The 27580-nt window shown below is 49.2% G+C and overlaps 1 protein-coding gene across 1 annotated transcript in view; it reads left to right on the forward strand.

The window, feature by feature from the left end:
• Positions 1 to 505: 505 nt before the first annotated feature.
• Positions 506 to 27580, forward strand: part of LOC146032651 (C-type lectin domain family 2 member B-like) — a 191706-nt gene continuing 164631 nt past the window's right edge. Inside the window, exon 1 of the mRNA XM_083158506.1 lies at positions 506 to 689. Coding sequence (XP_083014632.1) covers positions 608 to 689 — 82 coding nt within the window. The 5' untranslated portion in view covers positions 506 to 607. The remainder of the gene's footprint in view (positions 690 to 27580) is intronic.

Raw genomic sequence — 27580 nt, forward strand, 5'->3', positions numbered from 1 at the left:
CATGCTCCTGTTGTCCCCAAAAAACGGACTGTACCATGAAAATCAGGACAGTTGGAAGCTATGTACATGCACACAGTGTTTATATGTATGTTTTTATGTCAGTGCGTCTATTAGCCACCTGTCATTGTAAAGAGCATTGTCAGCTTGTGTATAATCTAGAGAGCAGTCACTGAAGCCAGGGTACAGACCCGTATATGTAGACACCTCTATAACAGACCCTTGCTCCTGTCTCACTTCTCCCCCCTCTCTCTCTCTCTCTCCCTCTCTCACTCTCCCACCCCCCCCCCCCCCCTCTCATATCACCTACAGTGCAGTCACTGTGAGGTGTGAGAACCAGGGTACAGACCCGTATATGTAGACACCTCTATAACAGACCATTTCCCTTTCTCCTGTCTCACTTCTACCCCCTCTCTCTCTCTCTCACTCTCTAGCCCCCCCCCCCACCCCCCCTCTCTCATATTACCTGCAGTGCAGTCACTGTGAGGTGTGAGAACCAGGGTACAGATCCGTATATGTAGTAGACACCTCTATAACAGACCATTTCCCTTTCGGGTGTCTCACTTCTCCCCAGAGTCCGACCTCAGCAGATCACAGAGAAGGTGACTCCATGGCTGACATTGCCTATGCCGAAAGAAGCTTCACCAGGAGAGGGAAGTCACCAGATAATCCCAGCTCCGTGGTTCCACACGGTGAGAATTATACTACAGACATTTTATTAGAACTGTGTGTACTGTATATGACAATAGTGTAAAGAGCAATACACACTTAGAGACTAATTCAGGTGGGCAGGCAAAACCAATATCTGTCTCTAATGGGCAAAATCTTGTGCACTGCAGGTGGGGTAGATGTTACTTGTGCAGATTTGGGTGGGGTTTGAACTTCAAAGTGAGATCTACAGTATATTTCATTGTAAAAATAAAGCACCCAGTATTTACTCTGCACAGAAACAAAATAACTCACCCAAATCTAATTCTCTCTGCACATGTTACATCTGCCCCACCTGCAGTGCACATGGTTTTGTGCATTAAAGAAGGAGTTTGCTTTTGCAAACCAACCTGAATCCCCCCTTAAGGTGGTATTTAATGGTTATATCGCGGCCGATCTCTCATCTAAAGAGACGGGAGATATTCAATTGATCTATTTTTTTGCACATATCGTGCTCATTATGGCCAGGATTAGCCACACATTCTGGCCTTTCAGCTCACCATCCTCGGGGATAGCAAGCTGAAATGCTGGTGAAAATGAAACAATGGAATATCACCCTTAGGATCCTATTTATCACCTTCTACATCTGAGGATGCGGATGTGCTGAGATATCATCATCCCAACTTGCAATGCCCGTGGTGGCATACCCAATGCCCATGGTGGTATATCCTAAGTCCATGGTGATATATCCTATGTAGGTGGTGACACTTGTGAAGAAATTATAAAATTATAAGTCGTGTATAAGGTGGATCAATTGTTAAATATTCTTGAGTAAACTACATCATCATATCATAATAAAAAATATTTGTTTCATTCTGTAAAATATAATGAACAGTCCCAGATGAAGTAATTAAGTTCGGTACTTGTTTCGTAGCACGGCGCCCACTAAGCAAATAGCGGGCTATTCGGTGTAAGAAAATTGCATCGCATCGCGTACCGGGTATAGTGCTGTGCGATGCGATGCGATATTTCATTGTATAAGCACCCATGCCATGAGATGTGATAGGTGCTTACTGCAGTATGTTATGGTTGCCATCCTTGCTGGCGGGTCGCCAGAACGTACGCGCTGGCGACCCGCCAGCAGCCACGCCAGCAAGGAGACTGAGACGCGCGTGCGTCTCACGCGCACGCGCGTATCAGTCTCCGTCGCAAGCGCGACGGAAACCCTGTCCGTCTCCGCCTCAGGGAGACGGACAGGGTTAGGGGGGGTTAGGGGGGGGTGCGGGCAGGCCGCGGGGACCCCGGGTTACCGCCGGCAAGCCGGCGGGGACCTGGGGAACGGATGGAAGCGCCGTCGGAAGGGGACGCGCGCGCCACTCGTGCGCGCGCGTCCCCTTCTCACCATCGCCATGGCGCTGACGGGGGATGGCGGCTGGCGACACCAGCGCCATCCCCTGCAAAGATGGGACCTGACCCATCTGTATGTCATGTGATGCAATGAAATGTGATAGGTGCTTACTACTGTATGTCATGTGATGCAATGAAATGTGATAGGTGCTTACTATGTCATGTGATGCAATGAAATGTAATTTGTGCATAGTATTACATAGTATTGCATGTGATGGGTGCTTAAAATTGTAAGCACCTATGGCATTGTTTTGCATAACCCCCAGTATCCACACCACCCCGAAGCGTGGCGAGCGGCGGCGGACCGTGTCCTCTGACCTTTTCATACCCCCACTATCCACGTCGGCGTGGATTTTATATAGTGTGGCGATCGCAGCGAGCCACCAAGGCCGAAGTGAATACATGTAAAGTTATCCGCGTCCGCTCGCCACGCTTCAGGCTCGGTGGCTCGCTGTGCTTGCCTTACTTTATAAAATCAACTCCACGCTGACATGGATAGTGGGGGTATCAAAAGGTTGGAGGACGCGTTCCGCCTCCCCTCGTAGGCCTCGATGCGCTCGCCACGCTTTGGGGTGCCGTGGATAGTGCTGGTGTTTTAGGAACACATTCACACCTGCAAATTCATACAGCTGACACAGTGATGATGACTTGTGTTAACTATTAACTAAGGGAAGTACGGATGGTGTAATGGTTACATTACTGCCTCACAGCACTGAGGTCATGAGTTATATCCCCACCATGTGTTATATATACGGGGCAGTAGGGATGGTGTAATGGTTACATTACTGCCTCACAGCGCTGAGGTCATGGGTTCTATCCCCACCATGTGTTATATACACGGGGCAGTACGGACAGTGTAATGGTTACATTACTGCCGCACAGCGCTGAGGTCATGGGTTCTATCCCCACCATGTGTTATATATACGGGGCAGTACGGACGGTGTAATGGTTAGTATTACTGCCTCACAGTGCTGAGGTCATGGGTTCTATCCACACCATGTGTTATATATACGGGGCAGTACGGATGGTGTAATGGTTATATTACTGCCTCACAGTGCTGAGGTCATGGGTTCTATCCCCACCATGTGTTATATATACGGGGCAGTACGGATGGTGTAATGGTTAGCATTACTGCCTCGCAGCACTGAGGTCATGAGTTCTATTCCCACCATGTGTTATTTATACGGGGCAGTACGGATGGTGTAATGGTTACATTACTGCCTCACAGCGCTGAGGTCATGGGTTCTATCCCCACCATGTGTTATATATACGGGGCAGTACGGATGGTGTAATGGTTAGCATTACTGCCTCGCAGCACTGAGGTCATGAGTTCTATTCACACCATGTGTTATATATACGGGGCAGTACGGACGGTGTAATGGTTACATTACTGCCTCACAGCACTGAGGTCATGGGTTCTATCCCCACCATGTGTTATATATACGGGGCAGTACGGATGGTGTAATGGTTATAGCATTGCGGCCTCACAGCACTGAGGTCATGGGTTCTATTCCCACCATGTGTTATATATACAGGGCAGTACGGACAGTGTAATGGTTACATTACTGCCTCACAGCGCTGAGGTCATGGGATCTATCCCCACCATGTGTTATATACACGGGGCAGTACGGACGGTGTAATGGTTACATTACTGCCTCACAGCACTGAGGTCATGGGTTCTATCCCCACCATGTGTTATATATACGGGGCAGTACGGACGGTGTAATGGTTAGTATTACTGCCTCACAGTGCTGAGGTCATGGGTTCTATCCCCACCATGGCTCTAACTGTGCGGAGTTTGTATATTCTCCCCGAGCTTGTGTGGGTTTACACCGGGTACTCCGGTTTCCTCCCACAATCCAAAAATATACAGATAGGTTAATTGGCTTCCAGCAAAAAAATAACCCTAGAATGTCTGTGTGTGCGTGTACATGTGGTAGGGAATATAGATTGTAAGCTCCACTGGGGCAGGGACTGATGTGAATGTAAATATTCTCTGTAAAGCGCTGTGGAATATGTGTGCACTATATAAGTAACCTAATAAATAAATAAATGTAAACTAATTTACTGAACTAATTGGATTAATGAGCATAAATAATTAAGAACAATTAAAATATAACAAGTTTAAAATCAGTAACAGAAATTATTAAAAAACCAAAAGAAGCAAAAGAACAAGAATAATAAATGACAACATGATTATTAATCTTTTGGGAGGAGCTTCAGGGCCTCAATGATACGGAGGAAGGGTCCTCAGCTCCCAAAGTTTTGTGCCATATGAACTCTGTTAAGTATGACTGGAGCACATGACGCGGACTGCCTCTTTGCTGCTTATTCCGCCACTTGCATGCGCCCCAAAGTCTTTCCACATTTTGGTCGTGGACCCCTGTTGCCGGATCAATAAAATTGAACCGGTGGTTAACCGTGAAATGACAGTATCCAAATTCAAGTTGGGCGGTAGAATATGCCCTCCAGCAGTCTGTATATGTCGCCGTGCCCGGCTCTATACTCTGCTGGATGTAGTCCATTAACGTTGTCTCATCACGCCTGGCCACCATTTCCAGGAAGCACTGCTCTGTCTCCCGGCAGATCCCTCCGAATATCCACTGCTGTGGAAGAATGCGGCCAGCATTGTTCTTCCTCTTCACAAAAAGTGTCTCATCCTCTTCTACGATGTGCCCAGGGCCACTAATCCTCCGCTGGGGCTGTACCATTATGTCCAGGGCACATGCCACTAGGAATCTATCAATACCAAATAATCACCAGAAATCCCCACCAGCTCTGAGGTACACATCTTGTCACGACAGAATATCACCTCAGATTTCTGAGAGGATCTGACAGGGGGCGGGAACGGGACATCGAATGCTACTACTGTACGTGATGCGATTTCAGTACGTTTCAGTACGTAATAAATCTGGGCGCCCTGCTAGGAAACAAGTGCCTTAAGTTTTATATCCTTAATGCAGCAATAATGTCGATAGCCCACACTACTTTCAGTTTAGTGTTCAGGGCAGCTTGGAGATAGATTATATTATCATATCAGGGGTGTAACGCCCAGAGGCAATCGAGTCACCTGCCTCTGGGCTCCAAGCCCAGAAGGGGCACCCTACTGCAGCACTTGTGTGGTTCACAAGGGAATCTAAGGCCCTTGTTCTGGTTCACTCGCATATGCAAATTCCTTCTCAAATGGGAAAAACCATGTGCACTGCAGGGGGGCAGATGTAACAGGTGCAGAGAGAGTTAGATTTGGGTGAGTTATTTTGTTTCTGTGCAGGGTAAATACTGACTGCATGATTTTTACATTTCATTATAGATCTCACTTTGAAGTGAAACCCCACCCAAATCTAATTCTCTCTGCACAAGTTACATCTGCCCCACCTGCAGTGCACATGGTTTTGTTTATTTGAGAAGGAATTTACCTCTGTGAGTGAACCAGAATAAGGTCCTAGGTGCTCCCACTGCTGTGTAGTCAATCAGCTCTGTCCCAGGAGCCCTGAGAACATATGCAATAGGGGTAGGACTGCTCCTGCCTGGTGTCGCTCAGCCTGCACTACAGCAAGAAACAGGGAATCCACTGCTGCTAGACCATAAGATGGGACCCACAGCTGAGTGCTGGGTTTGGTCACAACCCACCGGCCGTTGTCACACCACTTATTAAGGGGAAGGAACACCAAATTCCAACGTGCCTCTGGGTGACTGGGATGAACTTATTCCTTTGCGGAGAACCGCTGCTGCTGGGATCCACAATGATGTGTGGCTGGATTTAGAGGCTGTGGTGAGTTTCATCCGCCGAATCTATGTATAACTGTCTATGTTTCTACCGCCGGCGTTTTATTCTGGGTCTCGTCCACAGGGATATAAAACCATTTTGGGGTCCACAAAACGGAATTGATGAGTTTTGCTCCCAATTGGAGCTTTAGCAAATAGGAGTGCAGGATATCTACATTATTGCTGCATTAAGGATATAGGGCCTTATTCAGGTTCACACACAAAGCTGCAAAATTAGAGTTCCCCTGCACGCAAGCCAATGGATGTTTAGCCTGAACATCCATTTTCAGCTTGCGTCCGGGGAGGAAATAATTTGAGGGTCACAGACCATTGAATGATTTCTAAGGTGCACGCAAACCTAAGACACTCACTATTAGATCTGCGGGCTCCCTGTACGGGAAGAGAGCTGGCAACTGCCATCCGGTGACATCAGCTGCCCGCACCCAACGACTGTGTCATCGCCGAATTGCCATTGGAATGCCCAGTGTTTTTCATGGAAACACCAATGAAATGCTGGGCGTTCCAATGGGCACAGCCTGTTGATGCCACCCCAGTCCCTTGCAAGCAGTGCTAGGTGCAAGCAGGATGGAGAATGAGTAATCTGCCGCGCCCGCTTTCATAAATGCTTATGCACATACTCAGTCACTAAACATCACTCCCCCGTGCAAACGCGCAGGGGACCAAATACATCAGAATCGTCTCCACACATCGGAATTACTTTGTAGGGGACTGTTCAGAATATTCTACGAAACCGCACTATTTTTATTGATATATGACAGTATTATAGATTAGAAGATACAGTTGTTTCTAATTCCACACTAGGTTGGGGGGGGGAGGGTAGTAGCCTGAACCAACTATAACAGGAAATGATGCCCCTCTTCAGGGTCTGGTGACTGGTTGTCGTGGACAATATTTACGAGAAAGAAAAGAATGTCCTTGATAAGGTGCACCTCAGGAAATTTATTAAAATATAACCTTTATTTTGCTTACTTAAAAGGCTGCGAAAATTTTATTAAAAAGACACTAAACATACATGGGTAGGGTTCACACAATAAAAGACTGGGGTGGCAGGCAGATGTGGCTGTAATGTAAATGTTTCACACTGATAAGATTGTGTGTAGGCTGTTTGGATCTTATGCAGACCCTGCGAATGCAGAATGAATCGCAGTGGCTGCTTCCAGATCTTCACATACAATGTACTGGGTGGGAGTGGGTTAATTCACTTCTCCACTAATGCCTCTTAACTGAGATCTAGTACAAGGGCTCATCCGTACTACAGAAATTGCTACGGGTAATAGCCTCTTTGGGAGTGGGTATAATAACCTCATAGAACTCCTATGTATCCACACACCTCTAATAGAGCATAGATATAATCCTATATATGACGTGCTGGTGAGAAAATATGTACCAGTGCACTGTCAGAGCCTCCTGCATATATATGGGTGTCCCACTGTGTTAATACATCAGGGGATCTCAGCCCAGGGAGGGATAGGCACTAGATCTCAGTTAAGAGGCATTAGTGGAGAAGTGAATTAACCCACTCCCACCCAGTACATTGTATGTGAAGATCTGGAAGCAGCCACTGCGATTCATTCTGCATTCGCAGGGTCTGCATAAGATCCAAACAGCCTACACACAATCTTATCAGTGTGAAACATTTACATTACAGCCACATCTGCCTGCCACCCCAGTCTTTTATTGTGTGAACCCTACCCATGTATGTTTAGTGTCTTTTTAATAAAATTTTCGCAGCCTTTTAAGTAAGCAAAATAAAGGTTATATTTTAATAAATTTCCTGAGGTGCACCTTATCAAGGACATTCTTTTCTTTCTCGTAAATATTGTCCTAAACCTTTCTGTCCCAAGGTAGCACACCCCTATGGTCTTATAATATACATATACAGATTATCCACATTAGGGGTCCACCACTCTTACTTATCTATCTTGTGCGATTGACCTAATCCATCCTTCTACCTGGTTGTCGTGGTCCCCTGAGTCCAGTGGAGACGAGAATAGTAGACTCTTTTTTTAGGGCACTCTTTGAAAATTTGTTTACTTTAAAATATAACTTTTGGGAAATGTGGGGTGGTGATACGCTTATACAATGTGTGGTGCTTTCTGATTTTTCAAGAAGACAAATAAAGTTGGATGTATAATGTACAGCAGTGGTTCCCAAACTGTGCGTCTAGGGGTGCTGTGACAAATATTCTGATAATCTAGGTTGCCGTGATGCAAAAAAGTTTGGGAACCTCTGGTGTACAGTTTCCAGAAAGAGAACATATATTTAACACAATGTGTTTTTCGTTCCTGCTTTTGTATAGGGCTTGAGCTTTTAACAATTCTGCTCAATACCTGAATCTAGGATAGTACAACTGAGAGGGAAATTCCTCCAGTGCACGGAAGTAGCAAAATTGTGTTCAGTATATAAGAGAATTAACAATATCTTTTAGCTACGATTTGAAAATAATCTTGGGATACTTTATATTTGTATTAGCCTTTATCAAATTACCAGGGAGCCGTGCCGCACATAGTAGTTTATCATGGAGGGGATGGCCACAGCCCGGCAGTGGCGGGATCTGGCTGCAGCCGTGCGGCCGGGCTGTGGCCGTCCCGTTTGAATGGACACAATAGTGTCCATTCACAACTAATGTGTGCGGCACGGCTCCCTGGCCGTGCGGGATTTCACCGTCCGGCAGGAGCCGGAGTGTGTGAAACCGGCCTTAGTGTTTAGGTAAACGGGACAAATCCCAAAAACTACTTATTGGTGGGATTACAAATACAGGTAGTGGGTCGCCTCTTAATTGCCTCAGCAAAAATAGATTGCAGGGTCAGGATGTGTGTGGAGTGATGTACAACCAGTATTCGCAACAGATTTCCTGCTGTCTCTGAGTCATGCAAAATTCTGCAGCGAGCTCAAGATGAGGGGGCTCTGGTGTACTGTGGTCAGAGTTTGAAGCGTAGTTAAACACTTCTGCTGTGCAGTGCGGTAAACCTTGAAACCTGTTTCTATAGTCACATTGCAGGATATCACAGTTCCGGTCTCGTCAATGAGAGAGTGTTTGGAAAGAACAGTACAAGTGATTAGACAGTTGATTTTTTTTAAACCTTAGGTCCAGTAACTTCACAAGCTGGTAGTCTGATGCCCTGGGCTTGCATGCGGTAGTAGTAACTTTACTAGACCCTCTGCTGTCTCTGAGTCATGTCACGGCAGCGGATTCAGGATGAGAGTGGCCAAACAAGTGCTGCGAGGTGGCTTCTGCTTTTAGCATGTGTCAGCAACAGGTCACCTGTTAGTACATTGCAGGATCGCCAGTTGCCGTTTGCTATTGAAAGAGCCGCAGGATAACTGTAGCTGTGTGTTCCCAGTGCGGTGGCTAGATGCTGGTCTCCACGACCGTGCTGTCAGATGATGCGCGTTTCACCTCGGTTACAGTGACTACGACGGACATTATCAGCCGCACTGCCTCCTCCATCTCCTCTCGCTGAAGCTCGCTAGTCATCTCAGCGAGTCAGCCCATTCTACCACCATACAGATTAGAGGGCGAAATGTAATAGGGGGCGATTTTTGGACATGTCCAAAAACTGTCCGAAATCGCATGTGCAAAAATCGCAATTTTTGCCGCGAATTCACATATGTAATGAGATGCGAATTTGCGGCAAAAAAAGTGCGATATGGTGCGATTTTGGGCGATTTTTATTCATAAAATGTGCGCATTTTAAAACATGCGATTGTTTAAAATTTGTGGGGAAAAAAAAACGGGAAAAAAACGGCGTGGGGTCCCCCCTCCTGAGTATAACCAGGAACAACCAAGTCGGGGTTCCCCTGGATTTTATAAAACCAGCACCAGGCTCAAGGGCCGGTCCTGGTTCCCAAAATACGGGGGGACAAAATGTGTAGGGGTCCCCCGTATTTCAAGAACCAGCACCGGGCCCAACCAGCCAGCAGGGTAATGCCACAGCCGGGGGGAGACTTTTTATTCAAGTCCCCCCGGCCTCAGCATTCATCCCCCTGACCGGTCAGCAGGGGTCCTGGGAGAGAGGTCCCCCCCCCCCCTCCAGAACTTACCTGCCCATGCTGAAGCCCGGTGCTGTCCCCGATGCCCCTGGGTGGTGGGCATCGAGCTGATAAATGGTGTAAAAAGAAACAAAAACTATTGTATACTGCTGTGGAACTACGAGTCCCAGCAAGCCTGCACCACATGCAAGGACTTGGAGAACCACAAGTCCCAGCATGTGGGGCAATAAAGGGCCCGCTTGGACTAGTCCCACTGTAGCACAATAATGGTCCAGAAAAGCCCCATGCCAATGATGGTCCGGCATGGGGGTTTTCCCAGACCATCATTGGCTGGTGGGCGGGCGTAAGTCCCGGTCTGAGGGTGGAACCCCAGATGTAAAGACCTATCATATATTCTTTTTAAATTCATATATATATTCTCCCCAGAGACCTATCATATATTCTTTTTGGTATGTACGGTCCGTCAGTGGGTCTCTTTTCTTTATATAGAACTCAAAAATTATTTAAATATATAAGGCGTCTATACATTTATTTGGCTTGAACCTTAACATTCACTTTAAGCTAGCTTAACTAAAGAATAAACTCACGCTGACACAATAAAGACACGGACACCAAAGCAATTAGATTTAAAGGTCATAGGATATTTATTAAGTGGTATGACCCTTCTTCGTAAAGGGCTGGCAATAAGGCGTCACGGCTGCCCAGCTCTAGTCACATAAAAAATGGCGGCGACTTAAACGCCCCAACTGACTGATATTAACATGGGGACGACTGAGACGGCCCCATCCGACTAAGGCACAACCTAACGCTGGGAAGTCTCACCACCCCTTCTCTGGCTGGTGTGGACACTCCGCTGACGAAGTGCCCACAGCGCCCCCCCCCGCAAAGGCAGGACACCCCGCCGTCTTTCCCGGGGGTAGTGCCTCCCAGCGCCCTCTCATGCCACAAGTGACCGCTGGACCGTGACGCCCTACCGCCACCGCCAGGCTCTTAAGAGATTAACTAGATGAGCTCTAAGAGCCGCCGCATGCCACCCACGAAGACCTACCTAAGTGTCCGCTATCCTAAACTAAATCTGAACTATACCTCAACAAAACCCCCTAACCTAATTGAAGGGGAGGCTGAAAGAAAAAGTTCCTGAAAGAAAATGTTCCTAACCGTTAGAAATTATACATTGCATTGATTAGTACGGCAAGGTAAGTTAGTACAATGGACCCAAGTGAAGTCGAAAACTTGATAAAAACCTCTCGTGTGTCCCGGAAGGGGGAGGTGGGCCGAATTGAAATTAATAAGGACCCACGGAGGTAAAAAATGCAAGAAAGTCCTTCACACCCCTGATTCCGGAACACTAGCTGTTCCAAAACCAGCGAGTAAACAGTGTTTTTGGGTCAGCGCCACAGGCGCACTACATCCAAATCTTATCTACCTTATATAAATCCTAATTGCAGCGGACTTCCATCGTCCCCATTGCCTGAACGGAAGAGTCAGGAAGCCTGCTGGCCGCTGCGAAGGTAGCTGCCCGCACAGGCAATTTCAGCACTAAATATTGCAGCCGCCGCAAGGCCTGCGGCGGCGACGCCAAAAGTGGATCAGCACCAAAAAACCCAGGATAATATCCAGGGCCTTTTCGAAAAGCTGGTACTGTCTGAATACCTAGGGGAGGAATTCCGCTTCCCGCCGGCCGATGCGTGAGGGAAGCCTGTACGGAAACCAGTTTATCTCTTGACATCACGTGGTGGGGGGGCGTCAGGACTGCATCCAACCCGGCTGACGGCAGGGATCCAGAAGACTCCACTGGATCCAGGGGAACATCTCGGAGAAAACAAAAGAAAAATGTTAACCCTGACCATCCGCTAAAGTAACGAACAAGGCCCGCACAAACCGGGGTTGCGCGCGGTTAATGGGGGGGGGGTGTTGTCACGGTAATGTATGCGTGGCGCAGCTGGCCAACAACACCATACACTTACAAAAAGGGGAGGAACCCACTGGCGCTGAGGCCCAAGCAAGAACCATATCGAAAATGCAAGCAACGGCCCCACTACCTGGCCTGCTAAGCTAATGCGCTCTCCATCTGAGCTACTTCCAGGACAGCGGTATAGGCCGGCCGAAAGGGCTGTCCCCAATATATTGGATGTTGCCAAGGCCTGGTGGGGCCTAAACATGGATGGTCATTGAAGTTTGGAAAACATGGATGGTTTATGGCCGATGTCAACTAGTGTTGACACCGATGTGTAAGAGCCAGATGGCTTCCCCCCCCATCGATGTCAAGCATAAAATAATAGTTATTGTACCTCCCTTTGCCTTGGCTGCTGAGCGAAGCTCCGTCCCAGCACCCGAGAAGCCCCGCTCTGTATTCTGTCCACGTAGGCAATGGACGACCATCGATATGTAACCCATCGACTGTCATCCCTTGCATGGTTATGCACCATCGGTGGTCGGTTGACAGTCGCCCATGGTGGCAAGGGCAACGGTGGCCAACCCTGCCCTTTTTATAGCGTGGTACACAGGTGGGAATTGAATGACCAGGTGGGATGGGGACAATCGTAGTGGGGAGTGGGTAAGTGCGGGAAATGGGACGGGCGAAAGAGGTGTCCTGGCCACAGTATGCTGCTGGTAGGGGTAAGGCTGCTAGGTGGACACGCTGGGGTGGGACCAGTACCCTTGCCCGTATCCCTGGGCCAGGGAAGGCCCGAGGATGTGTCAAATTTGGCGGGCACTGAGACTGGGTGGACGCCGGCCGGAACGATCCAGGGGTATCCCGCCCGAGACCACTGGGAACTGGTGTGGAGCGGGGGCAGGCACCACGGTTGCCTGGCAGGGGGCCAGGGTGCGGGGTCACAAAGTCCGGCCCCCCTGAACTCCGTGGGCGGTGGTGGCAACAGTCACTTGCACCCATAACCCTGCCCTGCAGGGGGAGGGCAGGTGACGTAAGTGGTCCCCTTGTGGGAAGAACGGGTAGGGGTACCCGACCCCAGGCCCGGGAGGGGCCTGTACAGCAGGAAGTCCCACATGGGGGGGAGGGGGTGCTGGGTGGCTGGCCAGGAAACCAGTTCCAGTCCCAGTGGAGGGTGGAATAAGGACCCTTATTTGATGGGCGGGGTGATAGGGGTGAGGGCGGGGCCTGTTGCGGGGGGCCCGCGGGTGACCATGCACCCAGCGCTGGGGGGCGCCATCTTGCATGGCGGCCCTGGACCCGGCGCCCTCCTGCCCTGGAACAGGGTGGGAGAAGGGCAGACTGCGGGGGGTATGGGGTTACGGGGGGGGGGAGAGCTCGTCCCGGATACGCCGGATCGGGCTTAACGTGTGGGCGGAAGTGCCGCCCGATGCGTCATGGCCCGCGCTGCCCGCTGTACAGGAGCACCGGACCCACGCGGCAGCCGCATGCCAGCCGGGGAACCTGTGGGGGAACCTGTAAGGACGGCGACGGGCGGTAAGGTAGAGAGCCCGGGGGAGAAAAGGGAGGGGGAGCCGGCGCCGACGCAGAGGTGGGCGGGCCGGATAATGGCGCGTACCCTGGTGGTACCGTGCAGGGAGAGAAACCTGCAATGGGGGAGTGGGACAGGGTACTGTGGGTCCCGGGGCGGGTGGAGGTAGGGGTTTGGGGGGGGGGGAGGATAATGCTGTGAGGGGTGGGGGGGCCCTGGAAGGAGGTGCACTGTCTAACTAGAGGGGAAGGTTGTTATAAAGCCAACAGTGGGGAGGGGGAGACAGGACATGTTGGCTAACTGTACCAACTAGCCAAGGTGATAGCATATAAAATGCACAGGCAGGCACTTAGCTTTGAGGAGAAGCTGCTGGGCTGTGTCTGCATGCTGCTGGGCTGAGACTGCAGGCTGCTGGGCTGTGTCTGCAGGCTGCTGGGCTGAGACTGCAGGCTGCTGGGCTGTGTCTGCAGGCTGCTGGGCTGTGTCTGCAGGCTGCTGGGCTGAGACTGCAGGCTGCTGGGCTGTGACTGCATGCTGCTGGGCTGTGTCTGCATGCTGCTGGGCTGAGACTGCAGGCTGCTGGGCTGTGTCTGCAGGCTGCTGGGCTGAGACTGCAGGCTGCTGGGCTGTGTCTGCATGCTGCTGGGCTGTGACTGCATGCTGCTGGGCTGTGACTGCATGTTGCTGGCTGAAGAAACTTTTGCAAGAGGAAGTATTTCCTGTAAGGACCTGCCTATATACCCCTCTCCTAAGCTCACGCCCCTAAGCTCTCCCATAGTCTGACCACAAAACTGAAACTAACTTTAGCCCACTAGCAGTCATTAACTCTTTCCTGCCAACCCAAAAAATGTAAGCCTCTTAAGTACGCTCTGGCTTAGGCAGCCCTCGCTTTATCTTCACAGAATATTGAGATCAATATGTATATGTTTTTGTATAGGTGTAATAATTGTTCACCGACATCGCATCTCCTAATCGTTTCAATAAGAAATTTAATATTTGGGTATGTTGTTTATCCTTTCAATCACTGAATATTCTTTTTAATTAAGGACAACCCACTATGGGCGAATTCATCTTCTTCGTTTCTTTCAAACCACCGTCACCACTTCCCGTTTTTCTCTGTTTTCTCTTCTACAAGTATTTTTAATCATTAGATCACATATCCATATGTCATACTTATGTTTTTAAATATTGTTTATTGTAGACTGTATACAATCCCCTGATGAAGTCTTAGGACGAAACGCGTTGGAATTCTGTTGTACGGCCAGACGGTCAATCAAACTTTGAAGATTTTAATAAATTGTTATCTTGGAGAAATTACGTATAGACTATGAATTGAGTAAAGGGCGCTGAACCACATTTGGGAACTGTATGTTGTATGTAAGTTACCCGGCCCTCGGGTAACATTGTGGTATAGCAGCCTCAGTATATATTGTTAAAAGAAAGTTCTTCTGTTTGCTAAGCGCGTCGTGGAGTGTTGTGTTATATATATATATATATATATATATATATATACATATATATATATATATATATATATATATATATATAGATAGATAGATAGAGAGACGGTACACATTGGGGGATATTCAGAGCTGGTTGCTGTTGTATGAAATAACACTCCATTCCATTATAAAAAGACTGCACAGGCACGTGGATCATAGAGCGCATGTGCGAGACCAAATAGGGAGAGAATTAACGGAAATATCAAACACTAGGTGATTCATTGCGCCCTACGGGCGCTCTTCACACCGTCGTAAGGGGCTGCGCCCCCTTAATTTGTGAACATTTGTATATGAGAAAGATGTTTAGAATTGTATGAAAGATGCCCTGTATTGCAGCTTCAGTTATAGGTGAAATGTGTTACATAGAGAGCATATGATTTGGTAGGGGGTGTGTATTGTTTTGTTTAATTAAAAAGCGGTTACAGAGTAAGATGTACATTGATAGTGTGGATGGTACAGTGACATTTGTGGGTGTGGGGGGGGCTGTGTGTGCATGTTGTTTAGGTGTGTGTGTGCAATAGTATAGTAGGGTGTTTCTGAGTCAGCGGCTCCCCACTGGCGGAGGTCACGACACAGGAAAACAGGAGGCTGGGTAGTGATAGGGGTGTGTGGGCATAAGGGGGACTAAAGAGGAGGGTGGGAGATACTGTGCAGCTTCTGCCAGTGGGTGAAGGTCCAGCGTGGCAGTACAGGAGTACAGGATGGTGGCCCTTAGTCAGTGTCTCCTCCTACTGGGTGGGAGTTCGGGTGCATGATAGCAGGAGGCTGGGCTATGAGGCATGATAGGGGCATGTGGGCAAAACAGCGTCAGCGACTCCCCAGTGGTGGAAGTTACGGTTCAGGAGAGCAGGAAGCTGGGTAGTGATAGGGGTGTGTGGGCATAAGGAGGACTAAAGAGGAGGGTGGGAGATACTGTGCAGCTTCTGCCAGTGGGTGAGGGTCCAGCGTGGCAGCACAGGAGTACAGGACGGTGGCCCTGAGTCAGTGTGTGGTGACCGGGGAGTGAACCAAGGATTCCCCTCTTACCTTGTGTCTTCTGGGCACTTTAGGTTCGTCAGGTTTCCCGTTCTCCGGTAGACAGGAGATCACTCTTCAATGAAAGGGACACTGACGGATAAAATGATTTAGGTTTATTGTTGGAAGGAACGTCACCACTGACCACCGACCCCCTCGGCTGAACAATAGTGCAAGAACAAGGCACAATAATAACACGGCAACAATCAATCAATTCAATGTTATCACTAGAGATTAAGCAAATTCAAGGGCTACCTTACCACATCACCCTGATAGACTAACACCTGGGGTGAAATGTAATAGGATGAGAGATTCAGAAAGTGAGAGATTTGGTAAGAAATCTCCAGTTTTTTTAAAGCGGCAATCATTTACACTGCAAAGCCAGTTTGATATTGAATTGTAAGTGGTTGCTGCTTTAAAAAAACTGGAGATTTCTTACCAAATCTCTCACTTTCTGAATCTCTCATCCTATTACATTTCACCCGGGGAGTTTACTAACTCCAACCTGGACCGCAGTGTTTAAACCAATAATGGATCGGGGTATGTTCACTCCCGCAATTCTGAACTGGCTACGGACTCTTCTCCTGTTACAAGTACCGGACGGTGCGCTACGGGACAAACACCCCCGCTTTATTGTTACCACGGGACCGCTACACCACACCGGTACTGTTAACGCAGAAGTTCTCTGTGTACCTCACTCCACATACTAAGCTTCACCACATAACATTAAACCTTTATCACGACTTATAACACTGGTAGCATTACTATAACAATACGGTTCCCCAAGGGGTCACTGGGATAGAGTGACCTGTAAGACACGTCGGTTGTCCGCTCTGTGTGTTGGGCTGCGGTCTGAATGTCAGTGTCACAGCAGGGTCCTGAAAAGGTATCTCCTTTGATACAGAGGGCGTAATTCCTTAGGGCGGCCACAAGATGGCGATGTCTCTTCACTAATGAGGCTGGACACTAACCACTATGCTGGGCACTGTGTAACTCAGCTAGAATTGATAACTCCACAAACAGAACCAGGGTGACTGGGATTTCTCTCCCAGTGCTGTCAGTCCCCAATAAGTTTGTTGGGGCTTCAGATACAGGGTCCCCTTTTAGGATAGTGGTCCCCTTCCTATAGTGGTCCCGAGAGGGTGCCAGTGAGTGGTGCAGACACAAATGAGGGAGTCCCACAATGGGAACTGGGCGGCACTGGGACTAAGTGGCTGCAAGTGGGGGAAAGCAGCATTAGGGTTGGCTGGGCGTCAGTGAGGGTAGCGACGCTGGGGCTGGCTGCTGGCAGGCTGGCTGGGGAGTGGGTACCTGATGTCAGGACGCAGCTGCAGGCTCGGGGACTCGGCGCTCCACGCCGCTGACATCACTGCTGGGCCTGGAATCAAAGGAGGGGGGTCACAGGGGGGGGGGGGCACGAATCGTGGGTGGGGCGGCGGGGGGCACTCACCTGGTGCAGAGTCTTTGCTGGGCAACATGGGGAGGCAGAGGATGTCTGGCACTGTGGGCTCACTGGGCTGGTTCTCTGTCATGTGAGTCAGTCACATACCTCCCAACATGACCCTCTCCAGGAGGACACATTGCTCTGTTTCTGGACTTCCCTCATAATGTATGATTGCCATCACCTGTTTCACACATGTTATTAATTGATTAGAAAGGTGCTTCAACACAGGTGCTGGCAATCATTACTTAAGGGAGAAGTCCAGAAACAGAGCAATGTGTCCCTTCTGTTATACACACACTCACACACTTTGAGTGACAGATGTAGCCACATATATAAGAGATGTACTGATTTTGTACCTCTTCCCCACTTTCCTGTATGTCTTAAATATCCTCTGAACGATTCCTGTACAGGATGCTGGCATTCAGTATACAGATGATGGCATCCCAACTGCCAGAACAGAACTTCAAATGAATAAGGGAGCTGACATCCCATCCGTAACCTGCACGGCGGGTTAGGGTTAGGCCGGAGAGGGGGATAGATTTGGACACTAGTGAGGGGACTTAAGGTTATGCAGCATGGAGGTGGGGGGGGGAGGTTTGGGTGGTGGAGTTTTGGGTTAGGAACTAGCTGTTAGTTTTAGGCATTTCTGAGATTTTTCATATTGTCATCCCGGATTGTTCTTTTGACACCGCACTGACCGCAGGAGCACCGCACTGACTGCATGGCACTGCACTGATCACAGAAGCACTGTACTGACAGCAGGAGCACCGCACTGACTGCATGGCACTGCACTGATCACAGAAGCACTGTACTGACAGCAGGAGCACCGCACTGACTGCATGGCACTGCACTGATCACAGAAGCACTGTACTGACCGCAGGAGCACCGCACTGACTGCATGGCACTGCACTGATCACAGAAGCACTGTACTGACAGCAGAAGCACCGCACTGACCGCAGGAGCACCGCACTGATCACAGGAGCACTGTACTGACCGCAGGAGCACCGCACTGACTGCATGGCACTGCACTGATCACAGAAGCACTGTACTGACAGCAGGGCACTGCACTGATTGCAGGAGCACACGTAAAGCTCTATATCTCCCACATGCACACGTACAGCTCTATATCTCCCACATGGGCACATACAGCTCTATATCTCCCACATGCGCATATCCAGCTCTATATCTCCTACATGTGCACGTACAGCTCTATATCTAACACATACGCACATACAGCTCTATATCTAACACATACGCACATACAGCTCTATATCTCCCACATGCGCACGTACAGCTCTATATCTTCCACATGCGCACGTACAGCTCTATATCTCCCACATGCGCACGTACAGCTCTATATCTCCCACATGGGCACGTACAGCTCTATATCTTCCACATGCGCACGTACAGCTCTATATCTCCCACATGCGCACGTACAGCTCTATATCTTCCACATGCGCACGTACAGCTCTATATCTCCCACATGCGCACGTACAGCTCTATATCTTCCACATGCGCACGTACAGCTCTATATCTCCCACATGGGCACATACAGCTCTATATCTTCCACATGCGCACGTACAGCTCTATATCTCCCACATGCGCACGTACAGCTCTATATCTTCCACATGCGCACGTACAGCTCTATATCTCCCACATGGGCACGTACAGCTCTATATCTCCCACATGGGCACGTACAGCTCTATGGCCCTTATTCTGGTTGGTGCGGCCGGAGCCGCACACGGTGCTCCGGCCGCACAAACCAATCCCCGCCCACGAGACGGATCGCCACGGCCGTCCGTACACGGACGGCTGGCGATCCGCATAAAAATGGTGGAGGCGTACGCCTCCACCATGGTGGGAGCTGCCCCCTGCATTCGATGGTCGTCGACCATCGAAGGCAGGTCCGCACGCCCCAGCAGCTCCCGGAAGCTGAGACCACACGGACAATCGTCCGTGTGATAGCTTGCATGGGGGCTGAGAGCTGACATCCGGCGACGTCAGCTTTCCGCCCCCATGAGTTGCGTCATACCCTCATTACCATGCATACGCCCCGCGTTTGCATGGGAACGCCCATGAAACGCGGGGCGTACACATAGGGAAATGAGGGTATGAAGCCCCTCACGCCCCTATACGCCCCCTTTGCGGCGGACGAAATCCGTCTGCGGCGAAGGGGGCTGCACATGCGCAGATTGACCTCTGCGCATGTGCAGAATAAAAACATCGGCGGTACGGCCGCACGCGGGCCGTACCGTCCGATTTAGAATAAGGGCCTATATCTTCCACATGCGCACGTACAGCTCTATATCTCCCACATGCGCACGTACAGCTCTATATCTTCCACATGGGCACATACAGCTCTATATCTTCCACATGCGCACGTACAGCTCTATATCTCCCACATGGGCACATACAGCTCTATATCTTCCACATGCGCACGTACAGCTCTATATCTCCCACATGCGCACGTACAGCTCTATATCTTCCACATGCGCACGTACAGCTCTATATCTCCCACATGGGCACATACAGCTCTATATCTTCCACATGCGCACGTACAGCTCTATATCTCCCACATGCGCACGTACAGCTCTATATCTTCCACATGCGCACGTACAGCTCTATATCTCCCACATGGGCACATACAGCTCTATATCTTCCACATGCGCACGTACAGCTCTATATCTCCCACATGCGCACGTACAGCTCTATATCTTCCACATGCGCACGTACAGCTCTATATCTCCCACATGGGCACATACAGCTCTATATCTTCCACATGCGCACGTACAGCTCTATATCTCCCACTTGCGCACGTACAGCTCTATATCTTCCACATGCGCACGTACAGCTCTATATCTCCCACATGGGCACATACAGCTCCCAAATGCACACATACAGCTCTATATCTCCCACATGCGCACATACAGCTCTATATCTCCCACATGCGCACGTACAGCTCTATATCTTCCACATGCGCACGTACAGCTCTATATCTCCCACATGCGCACGTACAGCTCTATATCTTCCACATGCGCACGTACAGCTCTATATCTCCCACATGGGCACATACAGCTCTATATCTCCCACATGGCCACGTACAGCTCTATATCTCCCACATGCGCACATACAGCTCTATATCTCCCACATGCGCACATACAGCTCTATATCTCCCACATGGGCACATACAGCTCTATATCTCCCACATGGCCACGTACAGCTCTATATCTCCCACATGGCCACGTACAGCTCTATATCTCCCCCATGCGCACATACAGCTCTATATCTCCCACATGGCCACGTACAGCTCTATATCTCCCACATGGCCACGTACAGCTCTATATCTCCCACATGGGCACGTACAGCTCTATATCTCCCACATGCGCACATACAGCTCTATATCTCCCACATGCGCACGTACAGCTCTATATCTCCCACATGCGCACATACAGCTCTATATCTCCCACATGCCCACGTACAGCTCTATATCTCCCACATGCTCACGTACAGCTCTATATCTCCCACATGCACACGTACAGCTCTATATCTCCCACATGGGCACATACAGCTCTATATCTCCCACATGCGCACATACAGCTCTATATCACCAACATGGGCACATACAGCTCCCAAATGCACACATACAGCTCTATATCTCCCACATGCGCACGTACAGCTCTATATCTCCAACATGGGCATATACAGCTCTATATCTCCCACATGCGCACATACAGCTCTATATCTCCCACATGCACACGCACAGCTCTATATCTCCCACATGCCCACATACAGCTCTATATCTCCCACATGCCCACATACAGCTCTATATCTCCCACATGCCCACATACAGCTCTATATCTCCCACATGTGCACATACAGCTCCATATCTCCCACATGCACACGTACAGCTCTATATCTCCCACATGCCCACATACAGCTCTATATCTCCCACATGCGCACATACAGCTCTATATCTCCCACATGCACGCGTACAGCTCTATATCTCCCACATGCGCACGTACAGCTCTATATCCCCCACATGCGCACGTACAGCTCTATATCTCCCACATGCCCACGTAAAGCTCTATATCTCCCACATGCGCACGTACAGCTCTATATCTCCCACATGCGCACGTACAGCTCTATATCTCCCACATGCGCACGTACAGCTCTATATCTCCCACATGCGCACATACAGCTCTATATCTCCCACATGCGCACGTACAGCTCTATATCTCCCACATGCACACGTACAGCTCTATATCTCCCACATGCGCACATACAGCTCTATATCACCAACATGGGCACATACAGCTCCCAAATGCACACATACAGCTCTATATCTCCCACATGCGCACGTACAGCTCTATATCTCCAACATGGGCATATACAGCTCTATATCTCCCACATGCGCACATACAGCTCTATATCTCCCACATGCACACGCACAGCTCTATATCTCCCACATGCCCACATACAGCTCTATATCTCCCACATGCCCACATACAGCTCTATATCTCCCACATGCCCACATACAGCTCTATATCTCCCACATGTGCACATACAGCTCCATATCTCCCACATGCACACGTACAGCTCTATATCTCCCACATGCCCACATACAGCTCTATATCTCCCACATGCGCACATACAGCTCTATATCTCCCACATGCACGCGTACAGCTCTATATCTCCCACATGCGCACGTACAGCTCTATATCCCCCACATGCGCACATACAGCTCTATATCTCCCACATGCCCACGTAAAGCTCTATATCTCCCACATGCGCACGTACAGCTCTATATCTCCCACATGCACACGTACAGCTCTATATCTCCCACATGCGCACATACAGCTCTATATCTCCCACATGCGCACGTACAGCTCTATATCTCCCACATGGGCACATACAGCTCTATATCCCCCACATCCCCACATACAGCTCTACATCTCCCACATGCGCACGTACAGCTCTATATCTCCCACATGCGCACGTAAAGCTCTATATCTCCCACATGCGCACGTACAGCTCTATATCTCCCACATGCGCACATACAGCTCTATATCTCCCACATGCGCACATACAGATCTATATCTCCCACATGCGCACGTACAGCTCTATATCTCCCACATGCGCACGTACAGCTCTATATCTCCCACATGGGCACATACAGCTCTATATCTCCCACATGGGCACATACAGCTCTATATCTCCCACATGCGCACGTACAGCTCTATATCACCCACATGCGCACGTACAGCTCTATATCTCCCACATGGGCACGTACAGCTCTATATCTCCCACATGGGCACATACAGCTCTATATCTCCTACATACAGCTCTATATCTCCCACATGGGCACGTACAGCTCTACATCTCCCACATGCGCACGTACAGCTCTATATCTCCCACATGCAGGGCCGGATTAACAATGGGGCTGACGGAGCTACAGCTCCAGGCCCATTCTCCAAATATGCCCATTCTGTAGCTGAGGGCCAGAGCTTTCCAACGAGCCCAGCCCCGTGTCGGTAGCCCCTCGGGAACCGGAGATACCGACAGGCAAACCTGGAATGTTTTCCCCATAGGATAACATGGGACCCGCTAATTCCGACCTCCACCCGGTTCCAACGGCTGCCAGTTCCCCCTCCGGCATCACAGAAGCTTGAGGTTGATCTCAGTCGAACCCAAATCGCTGGTCCTTCAATCTGATACCTGGTCCATATGGGTTCATTGATTCTAGAGATATTGCGGGTAAACCAATTTTTTTTTCATTTCTGAAATGTAATTTCATGGCTGTTCATGTTGTTTGACAGATTTCTCTGGAACCAAATGGCCCAGTTTCACAGGACCAAAATCATTTGAAGCCTACATGTAAATCGGTCAGTTGGTTCCGAAGATGTAGCTGGTTGTTTAAAGGGGGGCGGGGGTTGTTTTCTCTCCCCCTCACACAAAAAAATGCAGGGACTAGGCTGTTGTAAAAATGGTCCAGTCCGGGAATGTCCTTGCATGATCTTGGGGCCATATTCCCGGGTAAATCCCTGCATTTTCTGGTGTGAAAGGGGTATTATTCAAATAGCCGGGACATGCAGTGCTCTGAATACAGCCAGGCAGCCCCCTGCTCTCTGCCCAGCTGTCAATGGCTGTCATTTCTGCCTGGCGGCGGCTTTCCCCCAGTTACCGCAAGCATGTATTCCCCCTTGGCAATGAGCATGTAATCCCACATGGCAATGAGCATGGAACCCCTGGCTATAAGCATGGAACCCCTGGCAATGAACATGTTGGTAAGCAACACTTAAGTAGCATCATTTTTCATAGGCATTATGGTGTTTGGCATAATACGTAATGGAGAATATGGTGTTTGGCTTAACATGTAATGGGCATTATGGTGTAAATTTTTAATGTGCGCCTTCAGCGGGCAATGCCCCTATTTATGAAGCATATTGTGCATTATTGCTCAATCTGTTTGGTATAATAATGTGAATTTTGGCTCAGTCAGTGTGAATTTTGGCTCATTCCATGTGGCACAATGTGTAAGAGGCAAGTACAGTATAAGGGGGTTACTATTGTGTTGCATAATTTGTATAAGTGGTATATGGTGTGGTAAATTTAGGTAGCCACATAAAAGGTGCTGAAATGTTGTCTACCAAGTTTCGGCTTTCAGTATTTTTTTTATGACTGGAATGCTGCCTCGCCCTGCAAGTATCTTAGAACATCGGTATCCTGCATGTGCACCTTTGGAGGGCACCCGCCAATATATCTCCCTGCATTTTTCTTATGCCAGCCCCTGCCTTTTCCAGGCATATATAATTAGTTGAAAGTATTTACACAAATACAGACACACCCATGAGCAGACCACCCAATCAGAACACAGGACACACCCCCCCACATTATTAGGTGCTGGCCACAACCCCTATTATTGTGCATAATAGCCCATTGATAATTTTCAGCTCCAGGCCCATTTAGACCTTAATCTGGCTCTGCCCACATGGGCACGTACAGCTCTATATCTCCCACATGCGCACGTACAGCTCTATATCTCCCACATGCGCACGTACAGCTCTATATCTCCCACATGCGCACGTACAGCTCTACATCTCCCACATGCGCACATACAGCTCTATGTCTCCCACATGCGCACATACAGCTCTATATCTCCCACATGCGCACGTACAGCTCTATATCTCCCACATGCGCACGTACAGCTCTATATCTCCCACATGCGCACGTACAGCTCTACATCTCCCACATGCGCACATACAGCTCTATATCTCCCACATGGGCACATACAGCTCTATGTCTCCCACATGCGCACATACAGCTCTATATCTCCCACATGCTCACATACAGCTCTATATCTCCCACATGCGCACATTCAGCTCTATATCTCCCACATGCGCACATACAGCTCTATATCTCCCACATGCTCACATACAGCTCTATATCTCCCACATTCCCAGTTACAGGTCTCAGTGGCGCACGCAAGGGGGTTTCTGAGTACCCAGAATCCCCCCAGGAGTCTAACAGCTCCTCCCTGAAAGCTGAGGGTCCCTTATTTCCATGGGTACAACAATTTTGAAAAGCAGCCCTTGGGAACCGGAATTATCTGACTTTAAAGCAGTGGACCCCTTCCAAGCCTGTTAATTGATCTTCCCAGTTAGATATTTCAGATTCTGTCTGACTTAGAGTTTTTCTGAGGGTATATTCCAAAAGCTGGGACTCTCCCCCTTTGAAGGACTATAGTAGCTTGTCTCTACTTTTCCCAGAACCAGAGATTTCAGCCTTCCAGCAGATGGTTACTGCTCTAGCTCCACACACCAGGTATGAAGTTTTATATACTCGTTGGCAGATTACTCTGCCTCCTGAACTCTGATCCCCTAGTGCCCAGTACCATTTGGTAGGTGGGATTCTCTAGTTTTTAATTCCATTAAATCTAAGAAATCTATTTCTGGGAACTGGAGATATCTGCAGTCAAGCAAGCTGTCCTCCCACCAGAAAATTATGAATAATAAGCCCACTCCACTATACACCCCTCCTCTGCATATTAAACATCCTCTACCACCCTGGAAGTTATGTATCAGGGCCCCTTCTTTCAGCCCAATGCCCCCTTCTCCCACCCCATCTTCCACCATTTGTGCAGTAAAGGGGTAATTAGTGGAAATTACTGATCCAGGCCCTACATGCTGAGCAGTTGATATAATACCCCCTACCACCCGCGGGACATCAAAGCTTCCTTCACCCCTAGCGCTGTAGGATTGGTAGAGGCCCCAATACATTGCTATGCCCAGGGGTCTACACTGCTGTTGACGCCCCTGTATGTATGTATATATGTGTGTAAAGATACGGGTTCTTCAATCACTCAGACACCGAGCAGATGAAACCAAAATATGGTTTATTTTTATCACAGCACACACAGGTAGACAAAGACAGGAACAAGATTCAAATGGTAGCATAAAAACATCCAGGTAGCAAAGTCCTTGTAGCATCACAGTCCAAATAACGAAACTATCACTTATTCCACACAGCAGTGATAGCAGATAAGTCCACACGATACCTAGACAGAGCATAACCTCTTAGTCCAGGACAGTCCATCAAAATCTCCCTCCTGGCTTGTGTGCAAGTCATTTTAAAAACTTCTCAATTCCCACGGTGCACAAACCAAAAGTGGGCTTGCAGTGGATCTTGATTGGTGGATTCAAGAGTCAGGTATCACACCCTCCCAGCTACTGCTGCTGCCCCCCCCCCTGCTGGGGTCGGTTCCAGTAAGTCTGCTAGTGACCAGAGATATGCAGAGAAGTGTCAACACAAGATACAAAACACAGTCTGATTACATTATGTCCTGATTACCCCCTGTGAACATTTCCTGTTGATAGCAGGGGAATTGGATCACCCCCTGTGAAGATTGTCCCTCAGCTACCACCCTCCTGTGATAGCAGGAACAAAAGTATGGTAATTGGACATAACCTTTTGGTGAATTCTTTCCTGGGTATTTCCTGTCTGACCATATTTGCTTAACAGCATCTAATACTATGGTACACACAGATATGGGGGATAGAAACATCTATGGAGAATAAAAGGGTACAGACAGACTAAAATAGTACATTAATTACTACACCTAATAAAATATAATAATTACAGTCTTACAGTGAGTCTGATAACCTCACATTCCTTCCCCTACTATTTTAGTCCCGGTACCAAGTTGTTCAGGAACCAATAACAACCTGTAGTGGGATGCAGAGCAGAGAATCTGAGGTTTGGATGGACCACCTGAGTCCCACAGAGTGACATCATACCAAACCCATCTTGGAAGAGGCGGCTGGTTTGCAGAATCAGTAAGGGCAATATCACAATATAAGTTATGCATGTTAACTAACAAGTGAGTTAGCAATCCCCCGTCCTCAAATGTTGGGTACCCCCCCTCTGCAACATCGTAAACTTTCACACCGGGCACACCTATAGGGTGTGCTAATACTTTTGCATCTGGCACAATGGGGCAGGGAGCAGTTTCCACCTCCCCCTCTTGCCCAAGGAACATCTGCCAAACTGCAGCCCAATATCGGAGCTCTGGCCCTGGCACTTCCGCCACTCTGTCAAGTCCTTCCTCCCTCAAACCCAAACTAGGGGCATGGCAAATTTCAGTACAGCATTTGGTCTCAATGCCCAGGGCTGAGAAGGGACCCTCCATCAGGAACAATTCCGCTGGTGGCTGCAGGGCAGGCTGGTCCAAGGCCAGTCCTACCCCCTCAAAAGCCTGGGTCTCACCTGCCGCTTCCTCTGCGCAGTCCTCAGTCTCCAGGATAACCTCCTTCCCCAGCTGAATATGCTGGGCAGCCTGAAACAAGACGTCATCTGTGATTGGCATTCCTGTGGCCTGGATGTTGGCGAACACTCCTCTAACCACGGCGATCTCTTCTTGGACGCAGTCCTCATAGATCCCCTGGCAGCAGGATAATAGCTCTTCATCTTCCATCTCAGCAAAAGGGAAGCTGTAGTGCAGCTCCTCCTGGATAACCTCCTTCACTTTGGGGATAACCTCCCCCTGTATAGAACACGGAGCAGCTTCTTCCCTAGGCTGTGGGAGAAGCTGTTGCAGGCGGTGCCTTTCATCAGCCACCCTGCGACACTGGTCTCGCCATGCTGGGGTGTCCAGGAGCCCGCGATCAATCGCCTCTTCCTCTGCCACCACGAAGCACTCCTCCAGACACTGCATTTGTTCCCACACACTCAACTGTGCACCGAAATGGAGGATCCATGCCCGATAATCAGCAAATGCATTTGTAGGATCTCCCTGATCTTGAAGGATCTGCTGAAGGATTTCCCCGCGAGTGCAGGATTGGATGGGTATACCTCGCAGCTGACATTCT

Source organism: Crinia signifera, chromosome 1, assembly GCF_055691185.1.
Source record: "Crinia signifera chromosome 1, ASM5569118v1, whole genome shotgun sequence".
NCBI lineage: Eukaryota > Metazoa > Chordata > Amphibia > Anura > Myobatrachidae > Crinia > Crinia signifera.